We start from the raw sequence: 23836 nt of genomic DNA, 5'->3' as shown, positions 1-23836 counted from the left end.
AAGAATAACTTAGGGAGAGGATTAAAGTAGTCTCAAAAGAGGTGCATGAAAGAGAGTTTTTACATACGTTGCCGTGCAATCTTTATGTACCTTTGACTTGCCATTCCAACATTGCAGCCACACTTCTATGGATCTTGAGTAGCTTTCAAGGTTGGGGACAGTTCTATGTGCTAGCTAGACAGAAATATGTTAGATCATAATAACAATATAACTTAGAAGTAAAGCAATAATGATTTGATCCAAGTTGTAAATATATGCTACCCTGGCCAGGACAGTATGAAGTATAAAATACACCTTATCAAAAAAATTGTTTTACACCTCAAAAACATGCTTGTCCAAGTATCTTAGAAGATGATCCTTAGTTTGTCTTCTGCCTTGATGGTAAAGGGGAGGGTCCAACTAAGCATTTGGAATATTAATGTCATCAAAACAGTATGTTTCTGATTGGAGAAAGACAGATGTTATAAATGTTTCCTCTATACAATTTTCCATTTCATTCAGATGTCTTTAAATTTGAATAGCTGAAATATCATTGAAAAACTGATTGTTTCCCTTGCAATTATTCATTAAATAATATATCATTCATATATACTTGGGAGGTCAGGTTTAAGCCATTGTCTGTTGGCTCTTCTTGCAGCTAAACTCAGTATTCCAAAGTATTTTGTTTTTGAAACTCTCATTAGGTGACTGTATAAACCCAAATAGTCAATTGTTCCAAATACAATTAAAGCCACAAGCGGCGTTGGGCGACCCTCACAGCTCAGCACCACTCAGCCACGCACTGCCACCTCCATGCCTATGCCAATTAGGCCGAAATACGACCTGCTCAACAGCAGTTCTGGCAGTTTCATTTCCATTTCCATCAGTAAAACATCAGTTTGTCTGTTCTCAGGGGGCGTGGCTAAAATTACGTTATCAAATGGGGATTCGTATGTGATGAATGCTGGCCGGAGATGACACAGAAAAAAATTGTACTTTTGTCTTTTGACTGCATCTCAAACTAATATAACAATGGTGTGTCTAGGCAAGAAGTCAGATTTTGATTCTTTGCAACGGCCACATGAATTGATGTAGAAAATTTTATTTTGATAACTTTTGATATGAGATGCGTAAAGTCTAAGCATAGTGAAGTCGAAATCTTTAATTTAAAAGCTCTATGAGGAGTTTGTTCAGATAGAAAATCAGTAAATGAGAGAAATGGCATCTTTGATCCAAAATGGCTGACTTTCTATGGGCCCATTGATCCAAGAAACAAATTTTTGTGTCCTGGTGGCTTATACATGTTTACCAAATTTTGCTATCCTCAATAAAACAATAGTCTTGTGCTGTTTTGTTTTTGTCTTATGGTAAGAATTCTTAATTTGAAGTCTGGACAGATCTTTTGACAACTTTACAATGACTAGATCTGTAAAATCTTCCACCAGAAAGTTCAGATTTTGGGTCAATGTGGTAATGATTTGCTTTATTGAAACATCTGGCTGTTGGCTTACCAATACAATTTTTCTAAGTGACACGGTCTTCAGGTTCCATATAAAGTTTAGAGGCAACATTCTGTCTGGAGTCTTTCATATTAAAACTGATAATTATTTTTGACAGACAGTTGTTAAATGCGTTTTCATATTTTGGCAAAGAACTGTATGGATAATGTCGTACCTGAAGGTATCTATCAAAATCAATTTACAATTTGTTTTTATAGGCTCATATTGTAATTCAGCAAGATTAAATCCTTATGTATCTTGTTATTCAATTCTTAGTAATTTAAAATATAAAGAATGTAGGTAAGTTGGAGAGTTGTTGGAGAGACAGCATCTAGCTCTTTAGGTTGTTACTGCTGCTGTGTGCGTGCTGACCCAACTAACCACTCTCTGAGGCAAACAGGAAGCCATTTATCGTGGGCCAAGTCTGCTGTCACATTTCTTACTGAAGCTCTAAGATTTTCTTTGTTCCTTTGTGATCCAACAAACAATTATTTAAGGATTAAATTGATTTTTGGAAAGTGAAGCCAGACAAGTTATGTAACGAATGACAACAATTCAGCTCTTGTCAGACAAGATTAGGTCAACTGCTAGAAACCATTGAGCTCTAATAGTTGTAGTTAATAAAAGAAAAATCTCTCTGTCCTTTCTTTACATGCTAGGACACTTCTAAACAGGTATTTCTTGAAAGTTTTTCAGTACACTGAATTAAGTGCATGATTTTGAGTTTTAACTAATGTATTCAAACACCTTTCAATTCTTACCGGTAAATGACTTTTTTTCAAACAGTTTAAAATGTATACCGTAATTGTAATTTATTTTCAACCTTCTAAAACTGAAAACATTTTTTGTTGATTAAATGATTTCGATACCAACTCCTTCCTTCCCTTAGTAGTTTATCTTTAAATTTAAGGATAGAATAAAAGGTTGCTAGTGCAACCATGACTAGTGGACAGTTGGAAAGTGTGTGTCAGTCTTAGAGGTGTTTTTATTCCTAAAGAGGGCAAGTCTACTTGAAATGGGAATCGTTGGCCATTAGCCCTTCCAGAGAGACTAATACTTCATTGAAATTTAACATTTATCCAAAAACAAACAAAAAAAACAAAAAAAAAACACTGACATTGCTTAGGCTGATAGTTTTTTATTTATTACTTTTAACATTTTCTCATCTAAAATTCAATTATTACAGAAGCCTGTAAGCTCTAGAAATAATAGAAAAAAGAGGTTTTAAAAATTAAACAGTAAATGTAAATAAAATCAACTACTATTACAGTCTGTCAGTTTGTCTTAATGATACAAGTATCTAACAACAAATGGCTTTCTAACAAAATAACTTCAAAACTATTTAAAACAAGATTTGCTAATATACAGAAGGTGTTCAGCTAATAAAGGGCAAATCAGTCCACAAAGTCATATCAACAACATAGTCAGCAAAGACAACAAAAACAGTGGCATCCAAACAACTGATTAGCTCATTATCAATACCATTTTAGGAACTGGCACTGAAGTAAAACGTTCATTTCGTCTCCATCTCACTGTGACATCACTCAGATGTGGGCGCAAACAGGAAGATGTTCCTCTTCAGGAAAATGGCCATCAATAAATCATGCATTGCATGAAATGGCAAGTCTTTCAGAGAGAATATTAGAAAGGATGTTTTTGTTTTCCTGTTGGAAGGGATGGAGAGCTTTCTGTACAAATAGAGGGTATCCTAAGTTCAGCATCTTGCTGCATTTAACCCCCCTTCCTATAGAGCAAGATCATGAAACTAAAACATCAGCTGAAACTTGCTTTTTTTCCCCTTCAGACAGCTTTAAGACAATGATTCCCATCATTAGTGCTGTTTTATTCTTTGACTTCTAGGCGGGGTATACACCGCCCCATGTTTTCTCCAAATGTGATGTGATTCAAAGCTAGATTATGCTAAGAGTAGATAGTAATGACCTCCCGACCTCCCCCTCGAACTAACAAGACGCGGTCCAGTCCTTCCATTAAAACCTCCAGGAACTCCATATCTGAGAAACACATCATGGTTAAGGACATATGGTACACATCAGCTGGTTTATTTGTATCAGTAGTTTTTAAAGAACTTCATTATTGGCAGTAGCCACTGAAAAATACAGTTTCAAATACATTTCTAAACTGAATACATTTTTAAACTGAATAAATGCAGCTAAATTAAACTGTTGATATAAATATTTTTTTCATTAAGATGAAGAAGGAAATTAACTATTTTTAACAAAATGAAAGATTACTGGTACAAGCAGTAACTCATGAAGATGACTGAATATGTATGGCGACCTATTCAGGCCCAATCAATGCTGATCGTGCAAAGAGGAGTGGGTAAAATTACACAGATGTAAGAATCATATAACAGTCTGAAAGGATACAGTTCTCGTCGCCTTTTTTGTTTTTTGGTGGGCCTGGCATGTTGAGCAGGACCAACTGGGAATTTTTGGAATTCTTCACCACCACCTCATTCAGCTTAACAGCTGTGTGCATCCTCCGGACGTTAGACTGGTTTCTGCAATTAAAGACATCAATAAAAGTTTTGCTAAGAAAAACCTTCAGCCTCTAAAAAAAGCCTGTGCTTAGGACATAAAGCAAGACATAGCAGATGGCCACACTTGACATTATCCTTTTTGCAAATTAGCTTACATTGAGCTGTAATTTAATATCACACCATCATTGAATGTTTTTGCTGCCATGCAACCCCTTTCATGCAAAGAAAATTACAGAAACTTGCATACAACAATTTCAGCACATGCAACCAAAGACAGAAAGACGGAACAACTTACAGATTCTCCCATTCACTGGATGAGCAGGAAACAAAAGGGAAAATACAAATTCAGCATTGTAAACAAAATAAGAACTTATTACTTTACTCTTTCATAACTGTTGCAGCAGTGAATCCCAGTAAAATATATTACATGGGAAAATAAGTGTACCTAATAAAGACAAAAACTGGACATCCAATTTGTAAATAAAACATTTTGCAGCCTAAAATGTATTATTTCATATAATGTTTTAACTGAATTGAAGAACTGTATTTAGTTCTTCAATCCAGTTTAAAGATATAATCTGATCCTCCAGCATAAATGTTGGTAAAGACACCAAATATTAAGTTGAACCCATCATATTTGGGAAGAAATCAGCTGTTGTACTTTTTACTTGTGTTGTGCAGCAGAGATGGTTCTACTTACGGTTTCATATTAAACATGTCCTTAACTGCCATGCCTTCTCTATGTTTGTTCCTTTCATTGAGCAGTTTGTCTTTTGTCCATGTCATGTGGACACGATCAGGCGTGGCTCCATCTGTTTTGTCATTGACCACGGAATGAGATGCTGTGTTCCGGTCGTGAATCAGCTGGGCCTAAACGACACATTGAATTTGAACTACTGAAATTATTATGTATTGAACATGTTGGATAATTTGCTTGAGCTGTTCACAGCACACATACAAATATAAAGAAAACGGGTCATGATATGTGTGAAGTATAAGAGCAATGAAGTGCGAAGCAGGTTTATGGAGATAAAAAAAAAAGAAATCGAATATAGAACCTAATACCGTACATGGATTTTTGTTAGGAGGGGTGGAGGGAATAATGGCTGAAAAAAACAACTTGGCTGTGAAGAAGTATTTAAATAACAATGGCTGTGTAGAAATCAAATAGATGCAACTTATTAATCATATTAAGGTAACCCTGCTTCAAAGCTACAGGTAATATAAGAAGCAGACAGTGGGAAGCTACAGTACCTAAACAGGTAACCTGACTGGTTAGCTAGTATATAGGAAAAAAAAGATATAAATAAAGTACTTTATATATGCAATATATAAATAAATTGCACTAGCTTAAAATGAACAACAACAATAAATGCTACTGTGCTCCATAAGTGAATTCCTTAATTTAGTTACTATTCCATCATTTTGCTTAAGCCTTTGTAACATAATCAGAGCAACAAAAAAAATCTGCTTTTATGCATCTTCAAGCTGTAAGAATATACTTTACATTTTCGGTTTTAGGTTAAATAAAATTGGATTATCTTAAATATTAAGGTATGTAACGGTATAGTGGGGGACGTTCTTTTGCTGGGTGGATCAGCAAAATAACTGGTCCTCCTAATTGTCAATCATTCTTGTGATATGTTTACGTAAGGCCGTCATACGTGCTTGTCCCCATTTTCACTTACCAGTGTTGAGTCTGACTTAGTGGGAAAAATTGCAAATCTTTTTTTGAAAAGTAAGCTTGTTTGTGCAATGCAAACAGCAACTTTTAAACAGAGCGTGCACGAGGATAAATGTGCTCCTGCATGCCCTCTCATGAGTTTAATAGGCGTTCCCTCTCGGAAGCGGGTACAGGGTTGTGCATATGTATTTTTTTTTAAGTGGTGAGGGCGGATGTTTTAAAATATTAATGAAAATCCTCCACTATACCTTTAAATTTACTTTATTCTTGGTCTGTTTCAAAGTTATTTTTGATTATATATATATTTAACCAGAGAGAAAGCTTAAAAAAAATCACAGTAAAACATGAAAAGAATATAGTCAACTTTCACCAATTTTAAAGAAATTCAAATACTTCATCCTATAATAGTTAGAAGTTTTAGATTTCCCTTTTATTAAAAAAAATGATTTAAATGTTGATCTAATATTTGTGTATTTTGTATCATACTGTGATAAATTAAACACATACATGTAGAATAACATCTCTACTTTTGCTAATACATAAATGGATGGATTTATTACAATTTAACATATATATATTTTTATTGTATATTTTCAGTTGCTTCTTATAACTGTATAATTGTAAGCAATATTTTGTCTGATGTTTTTATTCCTGCATTTTTCTAAACACCACTATGTGTCAGTGTAAACCGTCTATAATCTCCTGCTGTTATTAGTAATGATGAGTATTTTTACTAAATAACTTTGTCCTCCCCTAGTGGCAGTCTTATTTTTAAGTTCCAACATCACATATAGACCTTTTTGGCCAAGGCCTTGTGTACAGTTTACTGAACTTTTTGGCGGAAGAGCTTTAACTGAGTTCTTTCCTGAGGATTATAAAATTCTTTGCAAGAAAAAAAGAGCAAACCAAATATTAATCAAAATAAAAATAATGCATGAGGTCAAAATAAAAGACAGGAGTAGATACAGACGTACTCAGTGAATCACCGGTGCACCTAAAGGTCATAGATGCTCATAAAGGTGCACCTTGACAAGGTGTAAGTATGATAAACTGGAACACTAACCTCTCAGAGATTAGCCAATAAAATTATAATAGCAATTAATAGAATGCAACAGGATGACACAGTCCTGCTCCCATACTGATTCAAAAGCCAGCAATGACGTGGCACAAAGTAAATGTATCCTCTCATATAAGAAAGACAAATTACACTTTGGTGATGGCGAAGGATACAAAAGGGTTTCAATAAGAATGATCTTTTTTAGCCTTGATACATTTTTAACCTAAAGTAATGCCAAAAAAATTGTATGTATCCAGCAACAGATAGAGTAGCATAAAGTAGCATCACCTATCAAGGCCCTGCTGTAGTTATATATTTAAAAAGGTTCCCAAATATAATTGTAACCTAAAAAGCAAAATATGTCAACAATCTAAATCGGAAAAAAAAAAATATATATATATATATATATATATATATATATGTAAAATGGATATAACGAGTAGATGAGTCTCACAGAAAAAGCTCACTCATACTGAGATTTAAACACAGAAATCACAGTGGGTATAGAGGTGCCAAGTCTAAAAATTTAAAGGATCAAAAAAAGTCATACCTTTTGCCCAGTGCCATTTCTTTTCAGTTTTCATTTTATACATTTCGAATGGTCCAAACTATATAAATATTTCCTTATGGTGATGATGCCAACATTGCCATGAAAGGATTCTGCACTGGTAGGAGGCACAGATTAAAATCATGTAAAACAGAGCTCAGGCAATGCCAGATCCTGGTAGCTCCATAATAACTCTGAGAATTACTTCTCTGCATTAAATTTTTCAGATTAAATCTTCTGAATATTGGTACCGACTTAAGTTAGCAAAGAGGTACCCACACCAAGATTGTCACTTTCCCTCTGATTCTCTTTTTTTCAATGTAGAAAAAGATTCAAAAAGGAACTACATTTTGTTCAAACAGTTTAAAGACGCTGACTGCTCCATAAGATTTTTCAAAATCAAAAAGTAAAGCAAAACATCTCATCTTTCAAGAAACATTAACTTAATTTTTACAAAATAAATATCTTGGCTGCATGAGGTCCCATATGCTTGCCTCAACATCCCCCCTCAGCAAGGAAGGCTCATTTATTCACAGTTTTAATTAAACAACTCTGGGTCAACAATAAAAAAAAGGATGAATAAATATGTTAATTGATATCAGGAAAGATTTTTGCCCCTGCTGCTATGACACTTACACTACCCAGTCTGGAGAATGCAGCATGAAAAACATGTAAATGATGAGCAGAAGCAGACTTATGAGCTGGAGTTTAATTCTGATCAGAAAGACATGATCATGCAAAACCAGCAAGAAAGTAAAACTGTCCTCATTTTATGTTGGCATCTTTGTCAAAGTGCTGCAGCTGGAATGACAGAATTATATGGGCCAGGAAAAATGACATGAAAAATGAGGTGGAGGATGAAACCATGAGTGGTTGCTACAAGCCGTTTGTTGAGCTTGGCTACCTCATCCTCTGGAATGCTCAGAGTGTTGAGCGGTGAGTCAACATTAGGCCACTTCCTCCTCTTAATGGAGCCACGCGACACATCTGTGATGCTCTGAATCTAAGCCCATGGTCCATTAAAAACATAATGTTATTAAAATACGAAGTTCAAAAACAGAGATATCTTAGTAACAGAGCTCCATAATATAACCAAATTGGTTAAACATACAACCCTTTTTCCTCTTTTCTTGGTTGCACTGGTGAGCCTAACATTTCTTTCAGTCAAAAGTAAAAAGAAAAAAAAGGACTCCACTCAAGTGCAGTCTATATTTATTTTGCAATGTTGACGCAGTATTCAAAGGTAACTGGATGCTTGCTGCACTTGGATTAGTCTGATTTATACGTTTTACTTTTTAGCAGCTTGTCTAATAACTTGTGCAATCTCCATTGTAATTGATGGTCTGCTCACAGCAAAAATTGGCTACATTCACACAGCAGACTGAAGTGAACCAAATTAAATGTTTTTATCCATATGCATCCTGTTTCTGATCTTTTCATGACAGTCTGGACAACAAAGATCTGATTTTTTTCGAATGCAACCCATGCCACTTGGCTAAATGGTCCTTTTCAAAAAATGGTCGCATTTATCCGACCTGAACCTCAATAATACTCAACAAAGGTCACTATTCTGTGTCTTGCTACACAAAAGTGGGAAGAAAAACAACAACCATTGCGAACAATAACGCTGAAAGCAGTCTTTTTTTTTACCATCTTGAAAATGTTGAGTTTTTAAGGTTGGGAAAGATCGCTAGATGAGCTCCATCACTACCATCCATATTTACTTTGGTAAACACAGAGCACGCTGGCTGGTAACATCATTTCGTTCTCTAGTGCGCATGCAGAACACTTAAGCTGTACAAGTGCAGTTCATAAAGGAGATCATATACAAGTCGCATATATTTGGAAATGTGATCGGCAATGCAAAAAGATTATTTTCCGTCAAAAATCGGAATTGAGCATTGAGGCCTGCAGTGTGAACGAAGCCATAATCTCAGAGTTTTTGACTGTAAAAAGGCCAATGATTTTTCATCTGGCAGGCCAGATTGCTAATGCATAGCATTCAAGTTTAGCAATTAATCTGGGACTGCTCCAATTGAATCTATTCATGGGAAGGAGGGACATTCAGTAGAAACTTCTGAGTTAATTGGGCAAAACAGCACCAAGTCCCAGTCTATCAATTTTTATTCTAGCTAATCACGGTAACAAATGAATACGCAGTAGACACCACAACAATTTACAATTTATACTCTTGCTGTTCCTCTATAAAAGATACATTTTTTAAAAGAGAAATATGTTCACTTTGATCTGGCTGTGGGCTTAGCAGCTCTTGCTTTTATGACAGCTATGTGTCCTGCCTTAAATGACAACACCATAATCTGATTGGTTGATCCATTTTGGGTCAGACAAACGTTTGCACGGGAGCTGGACAAGATGAGTTTCCTTGTTTGTGAACAAAAGAATACAGTAATAACTGGGCTTGCAGGCAAGATGACATCACTTTGCCAAAAGATTAACTTAGACATAATTTCCTTGAAACCTTCATGATAACATCCATAAACCTACACTCTGAAATGCAGATATCATATTCGAAGACATTGATAAATCTGCAAAATCATCTCTTAAAATCTACAGCCTGCCTTTAGTCCTTCACACTTTGCCTACTCAAATAAGCAGACAGTGAGAAATGATTTAGCATTTTTAATCATTGCTTTAAAAGAAAATCCAGGGTGAATATTTGGTAAGTATATTTATTTTTTGGTCTCCTTATAAACAGTAAAAACTGCCCAAATACCACAGATGTCCTCTTTAGGGATTTGCTGCATTGTTAAGTTTAAGCCACTGTCTTAAAAACAACCTTTATAAAGCGATGGGTTGTTGTTCTTTTTTATTACCGTACTATCTTTTTATTAAACTGTTTCACTTAGAGGCAACGTCTCATTGTTTCACAGACCTGTTATAGATAAAAGACAGAATGGAAGAGTATGTATACAATCTTTGTAGAATTAAGTTTTATTTTCTGTATATTTTCAATAATTCTTTCTAAAATATAAATAATTTATAATTTATAAAATAATGATCTGATATTTGGATCGGATATTGAATAATTAGCTGGATAGCTTATTAGTAATCATAGATCCAATCCAGTGAACTTTACAAGGAAATGTTATTTCTTTATTTTTGCTACTTAGTTGTTAATAAATACTATAAAGTACATTTATATCTGTGTTAATTTGTAACCTTTTTTCTAACAATGTTTATGTCGTCCCTCCCCTCACATGGCGACATATGTTTCATTCAATCAACAGATTAATCGGACCATTATCTGATATCAGCTGCTACGATCAGCCCATATATTGTAATGGATTGAATAAGAAAAAAGAAAAGGAGCGCTGCACCTCTAATAATAACATTACCAATTTGTACATACAGTTATGACACCGCATGTTATCACTGCTATAATGTTTCTTGACTTCAAAAATGTTAAAGTATCTAAATATAAGCTGTGAGTAGCACATAAGAGAGGCTAAAGCTATTTTAGGCAAATTACTGCAACCAGCGCATAAGGTTGGTCTGGAGCACTGAAACACTACAGAGCATAAAAGATGCCTTAAATTTACAGTGTATTGTTACTTTAAAACAGGTTTTACTTCATGAGTGATTATACCTCTCTTTCTCTCTCAGTACGGGACAGTTGCATCTCCTTTAGCATTTGGGACCTCTGCTCCATCTTCAGTGTCTTCTCATATGTGAAGGCTGAGATGTCACTGTCATGCTATAGAAGCACAATACAGGAAATATTCAGATTTCAGATATAAAACCATAAAGCAGTATTTTTATTTTTTGCAATGGTAAGTCATGCTATTGCCATTTTAAAGACAATGAGGGAAATCTGTATTGTCTCACCATCTCTACCACCTCCACCTCTGCATCTAGTCGTAGATGATATAGAAACACCTGCAGATCCTTTTTCATCTGGATGGAGTTATCATTCAGCTGGGCCACTGTGAAGATCCGCATTTTGCACTTCCTCCACACCTACAAATACTTGCATAAGTAACAGCTGATGGAAGATATACGTTGCAATATGCTATTCCTTCCACCAAATAATCCAACGTTACACTGCAGACATAAAAGCTGTGGTGAGCATGCACCTTGTGTTGCATGAGTAAAAATGGCAGCAGCATGAGGAGACCACCATCATGGACAATCCACCACACGTCAATAGCTCCCTCCTTCAGTCGTTCCTGGTTGTCTGGGAAATGATCGATGTTCTTCGCGACCAGGAGAGCCTGATTGGCTTCTGTCGTCTCCCTCACCGTCTCTGGATGGAGACAGAAAAAAATGGAGAAATGCAAGAGAATTTAAAAGTTTTTTATATGGTTTTATCCAGTTTGAGTCAAGAATAATTATACTAGGTAACTTGTTCCCAGGAAAAGAACCGGAATGGAAGTTCAAAGGCATAACCGCCTTCAGGAGGACCTAACTTCCTTATTTAACAACTGGTATGTTTATACCAGTCTAATGGAGGTTTTATACTGTGAAATGCAATATTTAACCGTAATATCTCAAATTTCCTTACACTTTCAAAATAGGTCTTGGGTGATCCAAGTACAAGTAAATGTTTATTTCGCTCAGTTTATAAACTCAGTTTATAAATGGCAGTATTGCATAGTTTACCTATAAAGTTTCTTCTAGGAAGGGAGTCCGTGGGATGCTTCCAGCCTGCAGGCCAGGCCATCAGCACAGCGTTGTGTTTCATTCCTCCCAGACCTGCAGACTGGATCATTATGGAGAAACCGTCTCGCAGGCTGGACGACACAACAACATGGGCGAAGCCCTTGGTTCGCTCTGCTGTCATAGTCGCTTTCATGTTCTGGATTAGTAAAAAAAAGGCTAGTTAAAGATGGAGGAAAAACCTACTTAAGAAATAACACGTTTACAGTAGTTTAAATTTTTTTATCTAATTCATACTAACTGTGTTAAATGGTGATACACTTTTCAAGGCAATAAAGTTTATCAATGTCAGCTTATATTTTCATATATAGGGAGGATTATATGCTACAACACTCTTAATAAGGTAGAGAGGTGAAACAGGTGTTGAAATTGGTGCAGAATTTGCATTCTGAACGAATGGTTGTAAATCCTAACTGTACTGTTGGTGCAGAACATCAGATATTATACACCAAATTCTTTAGTTAAAACATTTTTTAATAATGACTGATAGTTGGTGAGCAGTGATATGAGAAGATGCATCAATCAGTAATAATGAAAGCATTTCTTAGTATTTGCTATGAAAGGAGGGTAGCCATTTTTTTATGGTTTAGGAGGGGTCGAACGGTGGGAAGTACTCACCCTCTCCCTCTAATTCTGTTTTATTAAATCAACTAAATATATAGATAATATAAAAAAAAGTATTACTCCCTCTAATACTTTTATTTGAACATATCTATTGTTGGAAATTACCAACAACAGTATCTTAAAAGGTTAGCCACAGTATTGGTGGTTGAATAATTGAAGCACTTTGAAGTTTTTAGACCTTTTTAAGTAAATTATACACAACTAGACTATGAGTGTGGTAAAACCTAAAAAAAAAGCACTTGATTTGATTTAAGGGTACGAGATTGACATTTTAGGTTTTTATTTTTAATCAAATGCTGAAAGCTATGTGTAGTTTTTCCTCCCTTTTAAGCACTACTCCCCCTAAAATGAAAAAAATATATATATTTAGAATGTTTAAATAGCTTAAAAACAAGGTTATTACTTAAAGAAGGGGTTTAAATAGATACAAAGAAAGAAAAACCCTTGCACTCCCATTTGTCATCAGTTAGTTGGTGTCACTGTATACAGGAATTTGTAACTATAGGAGAGATGAGCATAACAGTCTGACCAAAAGTAGAACAGAGGAGCCAAACCTGCTCTCCAAGATTGGCATCTTCTTTACGTGTCATGTATGTCCCTTCCAGGACGGAACAAACTATAGTTAGTCCTTTGCCTGCTTTGAGCTGTGAGGTAAAGGACAGGAGACGAGGGTGCTTCACTTGAAGCTCAGAGTTCAGTTTGCACAACACCAACAGCTGTGGTCTGCAAAAAATTACAAACAGCAGATAATTTCAGTCAAAAAAAAAGAAACAAATATATACATTTAATTTAAATAGCTTATTTATGTTTGATTGAGTTCCTCTTCATAATTACGTAATGTATTTGCAAAAAAAATATTAGCAAAATAAAGAACACACTTAGGGAGTTTCAGCTAAATTTAAACATCACAGCAGTTGTGGTTAATTCAGACACTATGAGTGTGGGAGCAAGAAGAAATGGGGATTTTTTTTTTTACTGCATTATATGTTTATATCAGAGGTGGATAATCCAGGTCCAGAATGTAAAAACTCTCTCAAGTTTTCCTTCATGCTGTTCACTTGACCTTGTAATTAGCACCCAATATATAATATGGAGCTAGGAATGCAAATGGTTTGTGCAAGTCTCTGTATGGATATTTTAACTTTCTGGAACTGGATTATCCACCTCGGTATGTTTATATAAACCTTAAAATGTCATGAGCAAGCCAAAATGTGTTTTATGCAGTGGATGTTAACTAATATCAGCCCCAAATAAAAACTTGGAAAAAAATTAAAGAAAATGATAAAAAAAAACAAAAAAAAAAACATTTGGACCGCCTTTGCTGCTGGTTGTGTAAATCCTGGCTAGATTGTGATAAAACTTATTTTTTCCATCTGTAAGATATCTGCTCTGAGTAGATGTGCTGGCCTTTTTCCTGTTAGGCAGCTGAGAGCAAGTTTTTAGAGTTTGTTTACCTTCTGATTCAATCTGCTGTGATTCTATGTTTAGTATTAACTTAAACTGTTTACATCAGCTTTTCGCCAATGCTCTGATGTTTCTGTGGATGCCACATATGTCTGTTTCATGTAGAAGAAACTTACAACAATGAACCTGGAGAATAGGAAGTTAAATTCCTATCCTATTACTGGGATTGGAGGCTTAAGAGGATATAAGAATATTTGAATTATTCTGTGTAAATGTAATGGCACTCACCTCCAATTTTTGGTGTGCAGCGGTGCTTCTTCAAGGCGAATAAGAGCATAACGGGCTGCATTTAATGACAGACCTCTGATTCCATCACCCCACTCCGTTTCAGCTCTGCATCAAACAGGAAAACATAATTTCTCTACTCAAATGGTTTTCTAAAGGCTCTAAGAATTGCATTTCACCGATTGCCAAAAAAAGAAAAAAAAAGTGGGACACTGGGACATCAAATTAAAGCTGAAATGATCCCATTAAAGTCACAATTCTTTTTTTTTTTTACAGCAATTCCAAAATGATCTCTTGGCTTCAAAATGTGCGAACTCACCCTCTGTATTCAATGTATTTGTAAATACAGCCAGCGATCACAATGGCAATCAGGGCATAAAACCAGGAGCAGATGAACATGAGAGACAGACAGAGACTCATGCCAAGGAAGGACAGAGCCCTGCAGGAAACAAACAGAAGTTCTTAATGAAACAGACTTACAGGAAAAAAAAATAAAATAAATGTATTTCTTAAAGCTCTACTAATGGGGTTTCCATCAATATCTACGTACAAATTCTCCACAAAAACTCTATACTTTTCCATCAACGGTTTTCTGAAGTATTCCTTATATGTAAAATGCTTACATTAACTGTGCATTTTTGACATTTGGCTTTACAGCCAAACTGTGCAACTTTTAGCCACTAGGGGCACTAGACCTATTCATTTCAAGTTTAACGCCCCTGAAAGCAACCAGCAACTTGCACTGTCGCAAGAAAAACAGCCTTTCTCTGTTTTGAAGTCTGATAGCATATCACTTTGGATCAGCAGACTGAGAAGTTGAGAGTTACTTATAAAATATAGGCCACATTAAACCTCTAGATAAAATCCTACAACACAGACCAAAAAATATGTTTGATCAGGTAACTTTCATATTTGTTTTGTTGCCGAAAGACATATTAGCTATCATATTAAATGGGAGCTCAGACAGACAAAAAGCAGCATGGTTGATTTAGCGATGGATTTGACCACGTTAAGTTACATAGGCAAGTGTTTGAGCAGGACATCCCGCATGGAGCATCGATACCTGCCAAGGACTGTATATTGGCCAGAAATCATTTAAATATATCTCAAATATAGCTAATCATTGGATCAAAGATGCTAAATTGCAAATATGGCTTCTATTTGTGACCTGCTCCAAATCAACCTAAAGGTAATCCAGAAACTCAAAAATAAAAAATCTTGTTGCTGGACAGATGATCTATCTCCACCATTATCTATTTCTGACAGACCAAATATGTTAACATGGACATGTAGGATTATAACCCTCCATCTTTCTCATTGTATAACTTGTTGACCAAAGATGATTTTGCATATCAGTTAAATTAAATTTCAATTCAATTCAGTTTATTTATATAGCTCCAATTCACAACACATGTCATCTCAAGGCACTTTACAGTTCACCAGATCATACAGTCAAATTGATTCAGTTTGACTGAATGTTTGATAGAAGTTTTCTATCTAAGAAAAACCAGTTGATTGCATCGACTCGAATGCAATCCCGCACACTAAGCATGTTTGTACCGAAAGTGGAGAGGAAAAACTCTGTTTTAACAGGAAGAAACCTCCAGCACAATTTGACTTTTAAATATACTGAATATAGATGAAAAATCTTCACCTTTAGTCCTCCGGAGGTTTTGCAAAGTGGTAAGTAATTATTTTGGTATCTTTGTCTCAGGGTTTTGTATATTCTGATGATCAGTGTTTTCTGCATATTCATGAAGGCAAACATACTAAACGCACTGTAGGTATTTTAAATTTCTTAATTTCTTACCAGTGATAGAACTTAAAGCGGGGTCTCCAATTGGGTGTACGTAGCAATGTTTGAACTGCACAGGCCAAGTTGACAAACAAATAGCACATGAGGAAAAACCTAAAGGGTCAAACAATATGGATAGTTTAGTGATACAAACTGAGTACAATAAACAGTAACTGGTTGAGCATGTGGGTGATTTCCAGTTTCGTACATAGAGAGGATGGGGGCCACTTCGTCCAGAGAGGCAATAAGGATTCCTATCTCACAAATCCCAACTGTGAGCAAAAGAGCCCAGGTGGGCTCACCATTTCTCTTGCCATGACCAAAGACCTGAGAGAGACAGAAACACAACGGATAGAGGCCTGATCAGAAGTCCTTTCCTATGTTTCACTCAATCTTTGCAAGAAATAGCTCTAATTCACTGTTATACTGCTTCTAGGTTACTCTATTGGAATATGGAAATTTTACTCTACGTGTGTTGGATCAGTGCTTTTTATAAATAAAGCATTTATATATATATATATATATATATATATATATATATATATGAACAGTTTTATATGGGTATTAAATCATTCTTTATGGTGTTTGTGATCATTGTGTCTAAGAGGAAAGAATACACCGTACTAAAACATGAATGTAAAAATTGTTTCCTTCTATATAGAGAACAACAAGAAGGATAATGATTACACTGTACAAGTTTTTGCCCTTTTAGGGCCACTTTTCCACTCGTGTGAGAATTTTTTGGATGAATTAGGAATCAGTGGATAGATTTTGGATAGATTAGGAATCATAAGGTCGAGAGAAAAATCAAACATGCTTGAAATTCAGTCGGCAGTTGCAAGGTGTTTGTGGGCAATTCCTGTTGTTGAAGCAGAGCTGTGAGCGTCTATGAGTCGATTTACCAAAACCTCATACACTGCAAATGTGCAAACAAGGGAGTGTAGTTTTGGAACGTACAGTGTGAGCAGGTAGATCGAATCAGAGAGTCGGGCCGTACAGTGTAAGAACATGCATTGAGGGCTGTGAACTTTAAAATCCTGCAATTTCATTGTACAGTTTGAGCTGTAGCTGAGTACAATTGAAATATTGCACAGTGTATGACTGGCCTCAGATTCTTTTGTAAGGCATATCTGTGAAGATCCTCAGTTATTCAGGTCATTCTAGAAAATGTTTTGGCTCTCATCCAAGAGGCTTCTTCAGTTCTAACTAGTGGTGGGGAGCACTGAGATTAATATACTGTAGGTGTAACAAAGAATTAGGGGAAAACAAAAGGTGGCTCTGATCCATCCTACTGGATTGGCCATGGGGGTCACCTGGAGGTCATCCAGTAGGAGGGATCATTACCACCTTTTTGCCCCCCCCCCCCAAACAGAAGGTCTTAATGAAACAGACTTTCATTGAGACCCCCCCCCAATTCTTTGTTACACCTACAGTATATTAATCTCAGTGCTCCCCACCACTAGTTAGAACTGAAGAAGCCTCTTGGATGAGAGGTAAAGCGTCTTCTAGAAAACTTCATGTCTAGTTGACCTAAACTGAACCTTTCAAGCTTTGTCAGCCATGTCTGCTTGCTGCTAGTACTGGTGGTACGGCAGATCAAAAACAGACGGCCAACAGCCAATACTAACAGAAAAAACACTGTTGTGTCAATGTCCTGCAAGTCTAAGCTGTGCTAAGCTAATGTGCTCTGCTGCCTGGCCAACCATACAGTATTTAATTACGCCCTGCGTTGTCACCGCTGACTCCGGCCATATATGACTGGACCAATCACAGCACTGGACGCGGGACTTTACGATGCACGACTCTCAGCGCCACAATTATCCGTAACACAATCATGCTATTCTGCTAGCATAACAACAAGCCGGTCAAAGCAACGCAGCAATTGTGCAATAAAAATTAAGAATGAATAGAAAGCACATCTTATATCCTCAGAGCTTTTAGAGAAAACTGTCAGAAATTGTTTTCTGGGAAGTTTCTTTGATAACTTGACATGTTCAATTGACTACAAAACATGGTTCTAGCCTGGTGAGGTCGAATGTGTCAGTCCCACCTTTGAAATCTAGCTGCACTGGCGCTCTATCAGATTGATACACCGTGTATATGTCATATCCGTCTGGCTGGCCACACCGCTGCTGTCCACCCTCCCCCCATGAAAAACCAAATTCTGTGGACAACTCCGTCAGTTTCCTTCTCAAAAATTGGCTATGCTGGTTTACATAACAAGCCATTTGTTTGCCTCTAAAGGTCATAGAAAATTACCTTATTACCACTAAAAACTCTCTGAATCATTGCAGACAAAACAGGAAGGGAAGTGAAGTTGACTATGTAGACATTCGTGAGTTAGAACATGTTTGCAGGGGTTTGTTGTTTTTAAAGGAATACTTCCAGATACGTTATGAAAGTTTTTAGAAAACAGTTTATGATTAAATTACAATACCATCAGGATCCAACCCAAAATTAGATTTCATTTTCTAACATATATTGCAAAGTTAAACATGAAAAAAATCTAATACAACAGGTCTGCTATTTAAGCAATATGCTTTGTAATCAATCTTTATCGAAATCGTGATCTAAAGAAAAACTCTTTGACCCCTCACCTGTAAGAAAGGGATGATGCCATCACGGGCGATGGCCTGCAGCAGACGGGGAGCACCAGTTAAGCTCTGAAGCCCAGCACCACAGCAAGAGAAAAACGAGCCAATCACAATCACCAGTGGGGACGGCCAGGCTAGAGCACCAATCACTGGGTTACTTTTCACCGAGAAGCCAAATCTAATAGAAACACAGAGATATTTTGAATAGATTTGCGCCAATTAAGCGTTTTCCGATACCTTTCTGAACACAGCGATCCAATACTAGTGCTGAATCAATGAAACGTAAACCTTGCCATGTGAGTGAAGGCATCAGGTACCACATAAATATTGTTTAGGCAACAAATACACACGGATATCATCAATAGCGATTGCGTAACAGGTGCTGCAAACATTCGATTGGAGTGAACGTTCTCTTACTTGTCTCTCAGCACAACTCCTTCAATACAGGCTCCAAACAAAATCACAAAAGAGATATCTGATCGTGACGTTGAGAGAAGAAAGCTATTCACTGTTGGCTAACATCAAATATTCCACAAAATAATAAAAAACTACAGCAAGTTGGTAGTGAAGTCAAATTCAATCCATAAACAACAGTTTCACAACCACAATGCATTAGCTGCATACACATTGAACACAAATATCAAGGATACAGAGGAAAGAGGTGGTGAGAATAGCCAGTATAGTTCCTACTGGGATGGATCTCTGAGCATCTCTAAGATCACCAGATCTGTTTGAACCAGCCATGATTCCTAAAAAGAAAATATTTACATATAACTTATACATACTTTTCTTTTTTTAAGGTATATCGAGAACAAAAAAAAAATAAGACTACTGCTTTCATTTTAAATTTTAAGGTATTTTGACTATTACCTGTAACAGAAGGAAAGTATATCCCAACCAGCAATGTGAAGTATGTGGTGATGTCATTAAAGACAAAGTACCGATCGTTGTCTGTAGATGGGCTCTGAGGAGATTCAGAATGCAGATTTGTCTTTTCTATCTTAATGCCGGCTGGACCATAGTTGCTCCACAAGTTGTCTAATAAAAAAATAAAAAAAAAGGGGGGGGCAATGCAGTGACATAACAAACTCCTTCTTCAGTTAAACTTGACTGTTAGGACAGCTGGAACTTCCAGTAAATCTACAAGTAGTCATGGGATTAAATTAAAGATTATTAGACTATTCTGTCTTACTTACCTTTGACAACTCCACTCAGAAGCCCAGGTATAGCTGGGATTTCTGTCAGATTGTTTAAGGTGAAGAACTCATCGCAGGTTGCATTGCTATATTCACTGCTGCAGAAATGCTTCCACAGCTCCGTGGTGACAGTGTTGTTTTTGAAGACTTCTGTCTTTGAGCACGTTTCAAAACAATCATTCTTGAGAGAACGATTCCCCAACAGACAAACCCTGCAGAAAAGATATGGATGATAGAGCTCAGTGACTAATCTTTGGGTTTTAATACAGCATCTGACAAACCAACATTTTCTATATATATATATATATATATCTATATATATATAGATATATATATAGATATATATATATATAGTTATTTCCTGATAACTCCAGTACAAAAATGCTCATACAATCTTTTCAAAACTTTTATGACACAACTTTGTGAGTAATTTGCAGCTTGTTGAGATACATGTATTCAAAAGCTTAGAATCTCTAGGCCATTTAATGCAAATAGTAGATAACCTAGTCAAATGAGAAGCAAATCTAACTAATTATCAAACTTTCAACAAGAAATACGGTTACAATAAATCCCAGATCCAGATTCAGACTTGTGGGAGATGAATCACTTACTGTATGCCTTAGTCCTATTTCACTTGTATTACTTTGCAAGTTATTAATACCAGTTTTTTCTTAGTATCAGTAAGACACAATTTTTTTATATTTATACTAAGAATTCTTAGGATTGACAATTTTAGAATGAGGACTCTTTGAATGCTAAAATAAATATATGTTTGGCTTAGAAGACAGTATTTTAGAGGGAACACATAGCTGATGCATGAGGATTGTTCTATTAGAACCATAGGCCACTTACGTAAATTCTGGTGGTTCGATTAATGTCTTTATGGCTCCTGCATATGTGGCCAAGATGGATAGAACCACACAGGAAAGAAACACCAAAGACAGTTTGTTCACATACCTACAGAGAGCAAAAAGAAAGGGGTGAAAATGTGTCCTTACACAAATATTTCAATGAACTCATATGTGTTTTCACTCACTTCACCCCAACAAACACTACTAGAGCCATCAGAAGAAGGCAGCACGTCCCATAGATACGCATATTGTTCTGCATTGTTAAACCGTTATTATCTGTACATACTGCTGGTGGAATGATGTATGTCTAGAAATGGACATAAACAAAGCTGTTGAGTCATCAAAAACTGCAGTGTACATGAGTTGACATGGCTGCTATGGTGGGCACATGTACCAGCAGAATCTCTATGGTACCCAGTATGTACAGGGATCCAGCAAAGGTGGTTCCCAGGTAGAAACAAAGGCCAACTGCTCCTCCAAATTCTGGACCCAGTGACCTGGAGATCATGTAGTATGCACCGCCAGCTATGATGAGATAAAAGATAAATTAGTGCTAACTTATTCTTTTTTATTTTTTTATTTATTTAACATTGTTGATCAAAAAAATATGGTGTAAAAACAAAATTTCTAAAAACAGTTTTTTTTCTTTGCTTCGATTAGGTGATTTACTACAAACTGGCTTTCATGATCAGTGTCTGCTGGCTACTGTTTATGGAGAGTCAAAGGCTACGTTCACACTGCAGGCCTTGATGCTCCATTACGATTTTTTTGTGAAATCCGATTTTTTTGCGTTGCTGTTCAGATTTCCAAATATATGTTACTTGTATGTGATCTCCTCTGTGAACTGCATTCATACAACCTGTGTCCTGCATGCGCAGTAGAGCATGCCATGATGTCACAAGCAAGCTTGCTCTGTGTTTATGGAAGTAAACATGGGTGGTTTTGCTGGAGAACATCTAGAGATCTTTCCCAACCTTAAAAACTCAATATTTCCAAGATGGTTAAACATAAATACTACTCTCCACATTATCGTCCGCCATTGTTGTTGTTTTTCTTGCCACCTCTGCTTAGCAAGAAGCAGAAAATTGACCACTGTCAGGTATTAATGACATTCAGTTTGGGTGGATGCAAACCTGGCTGTTCAGGCACAGGTCGCATTTGAAAAGATCAGGTTCTTATCAGATTCAGGGCCACAGAGCCAAGTGGCCTGGATCACATTGGATAAAAATGGGGTCTGTGTTGTTCGGACTGTCATGAAAAGATCAGATCCAGGTCGCATATAGGCAAAGAAATATGATCTGGGTCACTTCAGGCTGCAGTGTGAATGTAGTCAAAGTGTGATGCACTGATGGACAAAGAAATAAACATCACCAAGAAGAAGCCCAGGCAAATTTACAAAGACAGAAAACGTGTCTGCCAATACCACTTTTTGCTATGGCTGCTGCTGCATATTTAGCCAGATTGATTAATTTTTTCAAAGATTCTTTTAAAGACCTTTTTAGAACATTTTTAGAAGAGATCTTTATGATAGAAACTACAAACTGTTTTGGAGCAAAAGGACTTAATGAAAAGCAGAGAATTTTGACAAACATAGCGCTGTAACGAAGCTGATATTGGACATGCATTCTCAGCTATGTTCTACATAAAGTATTTATTCATTTTATTTTAGTTAAATCATATATCATTTTCTTTCTTATGTTCAGTTTTTATTAAAACATATCAGTCTATTACTAATTGGTTGTTTCTTGTTTCCAATATTTTAGTTCAGTAAATAATGAAAACAATATTTTGCTCTACAAAGCCATTATTATTCGACACCTGAAATATCTAATCTATTCAATGATCCTGATTAGAATTATTTATAGGAAAATATATTTAAATACCCTTGTCAATTACTACAGCAGGCATCCCTACACCCATTCAGCTATAGAAAGAAAGAAAAATCCCAATTTCAAATAACCTTAAAAATGTTAGCCTATTTTTGACTCCAGCTACTAAATTTAAATACTTTTAATGTCTAAGACAACAAACATGTTGCCATTACATTAAAATCATGTCATTTGAACAGTATTCATCTAGTTTAGATTTGTATGCCAGCTACTTAATTTACAGTTTGTGACTTTTGAATTCATGCTTTATATTATCTTTATCTATTGCAAGTCATTGTTAAAAAAATACTAAACACAGCCATTTTTACTTTAATCTAAAACTTCTAAAATAAATCATAGCATGGATATACACATAGAGATGTTCTGAAATGTTTTAAAAAGGTGGGATTTCAATCTACCTGGTACAACTCCATTAGTTGCTATGGCGCTCATTGATATGGCAGTGAGCAAGGTCTGTTCAGAGGGAGACAAGACAGATGTTAAGATGCAGAAAAGAAGTGTCCAACTTTATCAGAAAAAAGTAAACATATCTATTGCTAAATCCAAAGTTTGACATCAACATCTGATTCGTTAGCAATACATAATATTGGCTAGTTCAGGACAGGTCAATTCACAGTCAAATGCGATAACAAACTAAGTGTATAAGATGTAAGGTACAAATATAAGATCACACAAAAATTATTGTTTTTTTTTTTAAAAAAAAACAAGGATTTTATCCTTCTCTAAATGGGTACATATCTTTGTCTCATTTTTATTATCACTATTACCTATGGCATGAGATCAATGTGAATAAAAAAAATGACACACCTGATTCACATCAAAGGAAAACTTTTGAAAACAAAAATGTATATTTTTTTTCAAAGGAAAACTTTTGAAAAAAAATTTTTTTTTTTTTTTTTTTTTTAAAGCTGCAGCAGGAAGTTCTGGGATAACCATGGACTTAGCCCTAAAATCTCAAAAAGCAAACCTTACCATTTCCTTTCCCTTTCTGCCAAGTGTTGACTATTGGCTATGATGAAAATGAATAAACAGCTATCGCAAATTTACTGGTAGGGACAAAACATCGACAATTAGCTTTACAGACACATAGCTGCTGCACACATTCTTACACTTGAAAGACAGCAGGTGGTTTGCTGATGAGGGCTGTGATAACACATTAGTGGATTGATATTGTAAAGACATTCCCCTTTGCTCTGATTGAGTGTGGTGTATTTTTCCAAATTAAAGTAAGACCATTGCAAGGAGCGAGAGGAGC

The 23836-nt window shown here is 35.9% G+C and overlaps 1 protein-coding gene across 2 annotated transcripts in view; it reads right to left on the bottom strand.

Moving 5' to 3' along the window:
- Nucleotides 1-3137: 3137 nt before the first annotated feature.
- LOC107091688 (solute carrier family 12 member 7-like) overlaps nt 3138-23836 on the bottom strand; it is a 38371-nt gene continuing 17672 nt past the window's right edge. For both annotated transcript variants that reach the window (XM_015385765.1, XM_015385766.1), the window contains 22 exons: nt 22980-23034; nt 21087-21217; nt 20878-20999; nt 20694-20798; nt 19842-20053; nt 19516-19683; nt 19296-19394; nt 19063-19120; nt 18649-18823; nt 16260-16378; nt 16067-16165; nt 14576-14695; nt 14260-14364; nt 13122-13290; nt 11887-12082; nt 11361-11530; nt 11113-11244; nt 10874-10981; nt 4679-4848; nt 4274-4288; nt 3866-3999; nt 3138-3490 (listed from right to left, as the gene is read on the bottom strand). In XM_015385765.1, coding sequence (XP_015241251.1) covers nt 3399-3490; nt 3866-3999; nt 4274-4288; nt 4679-4848; nt 10874-10981; nt 11113-11244; nt 11361-11530; nt 11887-12082; nt 13122-13290; nt 14260-14364; nt 14576-14695; nt 16067-16165; nt 16260-16378; nt 18649-18823; nt 19063-19120; nt 19296-19394; nt 19516-19683; nt 19842-20053; nt 20694-20798; nt 20878-20999; nt 21087-21217; nt 22980-23034 — 2754 coding nt within the window. In that variant the 3' untranslated portion in view covers nt 3138-3398. The remainder of the gene's footprint in view (nt 3491-3865; nt 4000-4273; nt 4289-4678; nt 4849-10873; nt 10982-11112; nt 11245-11360; nt 11531-11886; nt 12083-13121; nt 13291-14259; nt 14365-14575; nt 14696-16066; nt 16166-16259; nt 16379-18648; nt 18824-19062; nt 19121-19295; nt 19395-19515; nt 19684-19841; nt 20054-20693; nt 20799-20877; nt 21000-21086; nt 21218-22979; nt 23035-23836) is intronic.

Source organism: Cyprinodon variegatus, unplaced genomic scaffold (genome assembly GCF_000732505.1).
Source record: "Cyprinodon variegatus isolate N-32 unplaced genomic scaffold, C_variegatus-1.0 Scaffold347, whole genome shotgun sequence".
Taxonomy (NCBI): domain Eukaryota; kingdom Metazoa; phylum Chordata; class Actinopteri; order Cyprinodontiformes; family Cyprinodontidae; genus Cyprinodon; species Cyprinodon variegatus.
The sequence above is the reverse complement of the archived record's forward strand: the minus strand, read 5'-3'. Positions and strand labels throughout refer to the sequence as shown.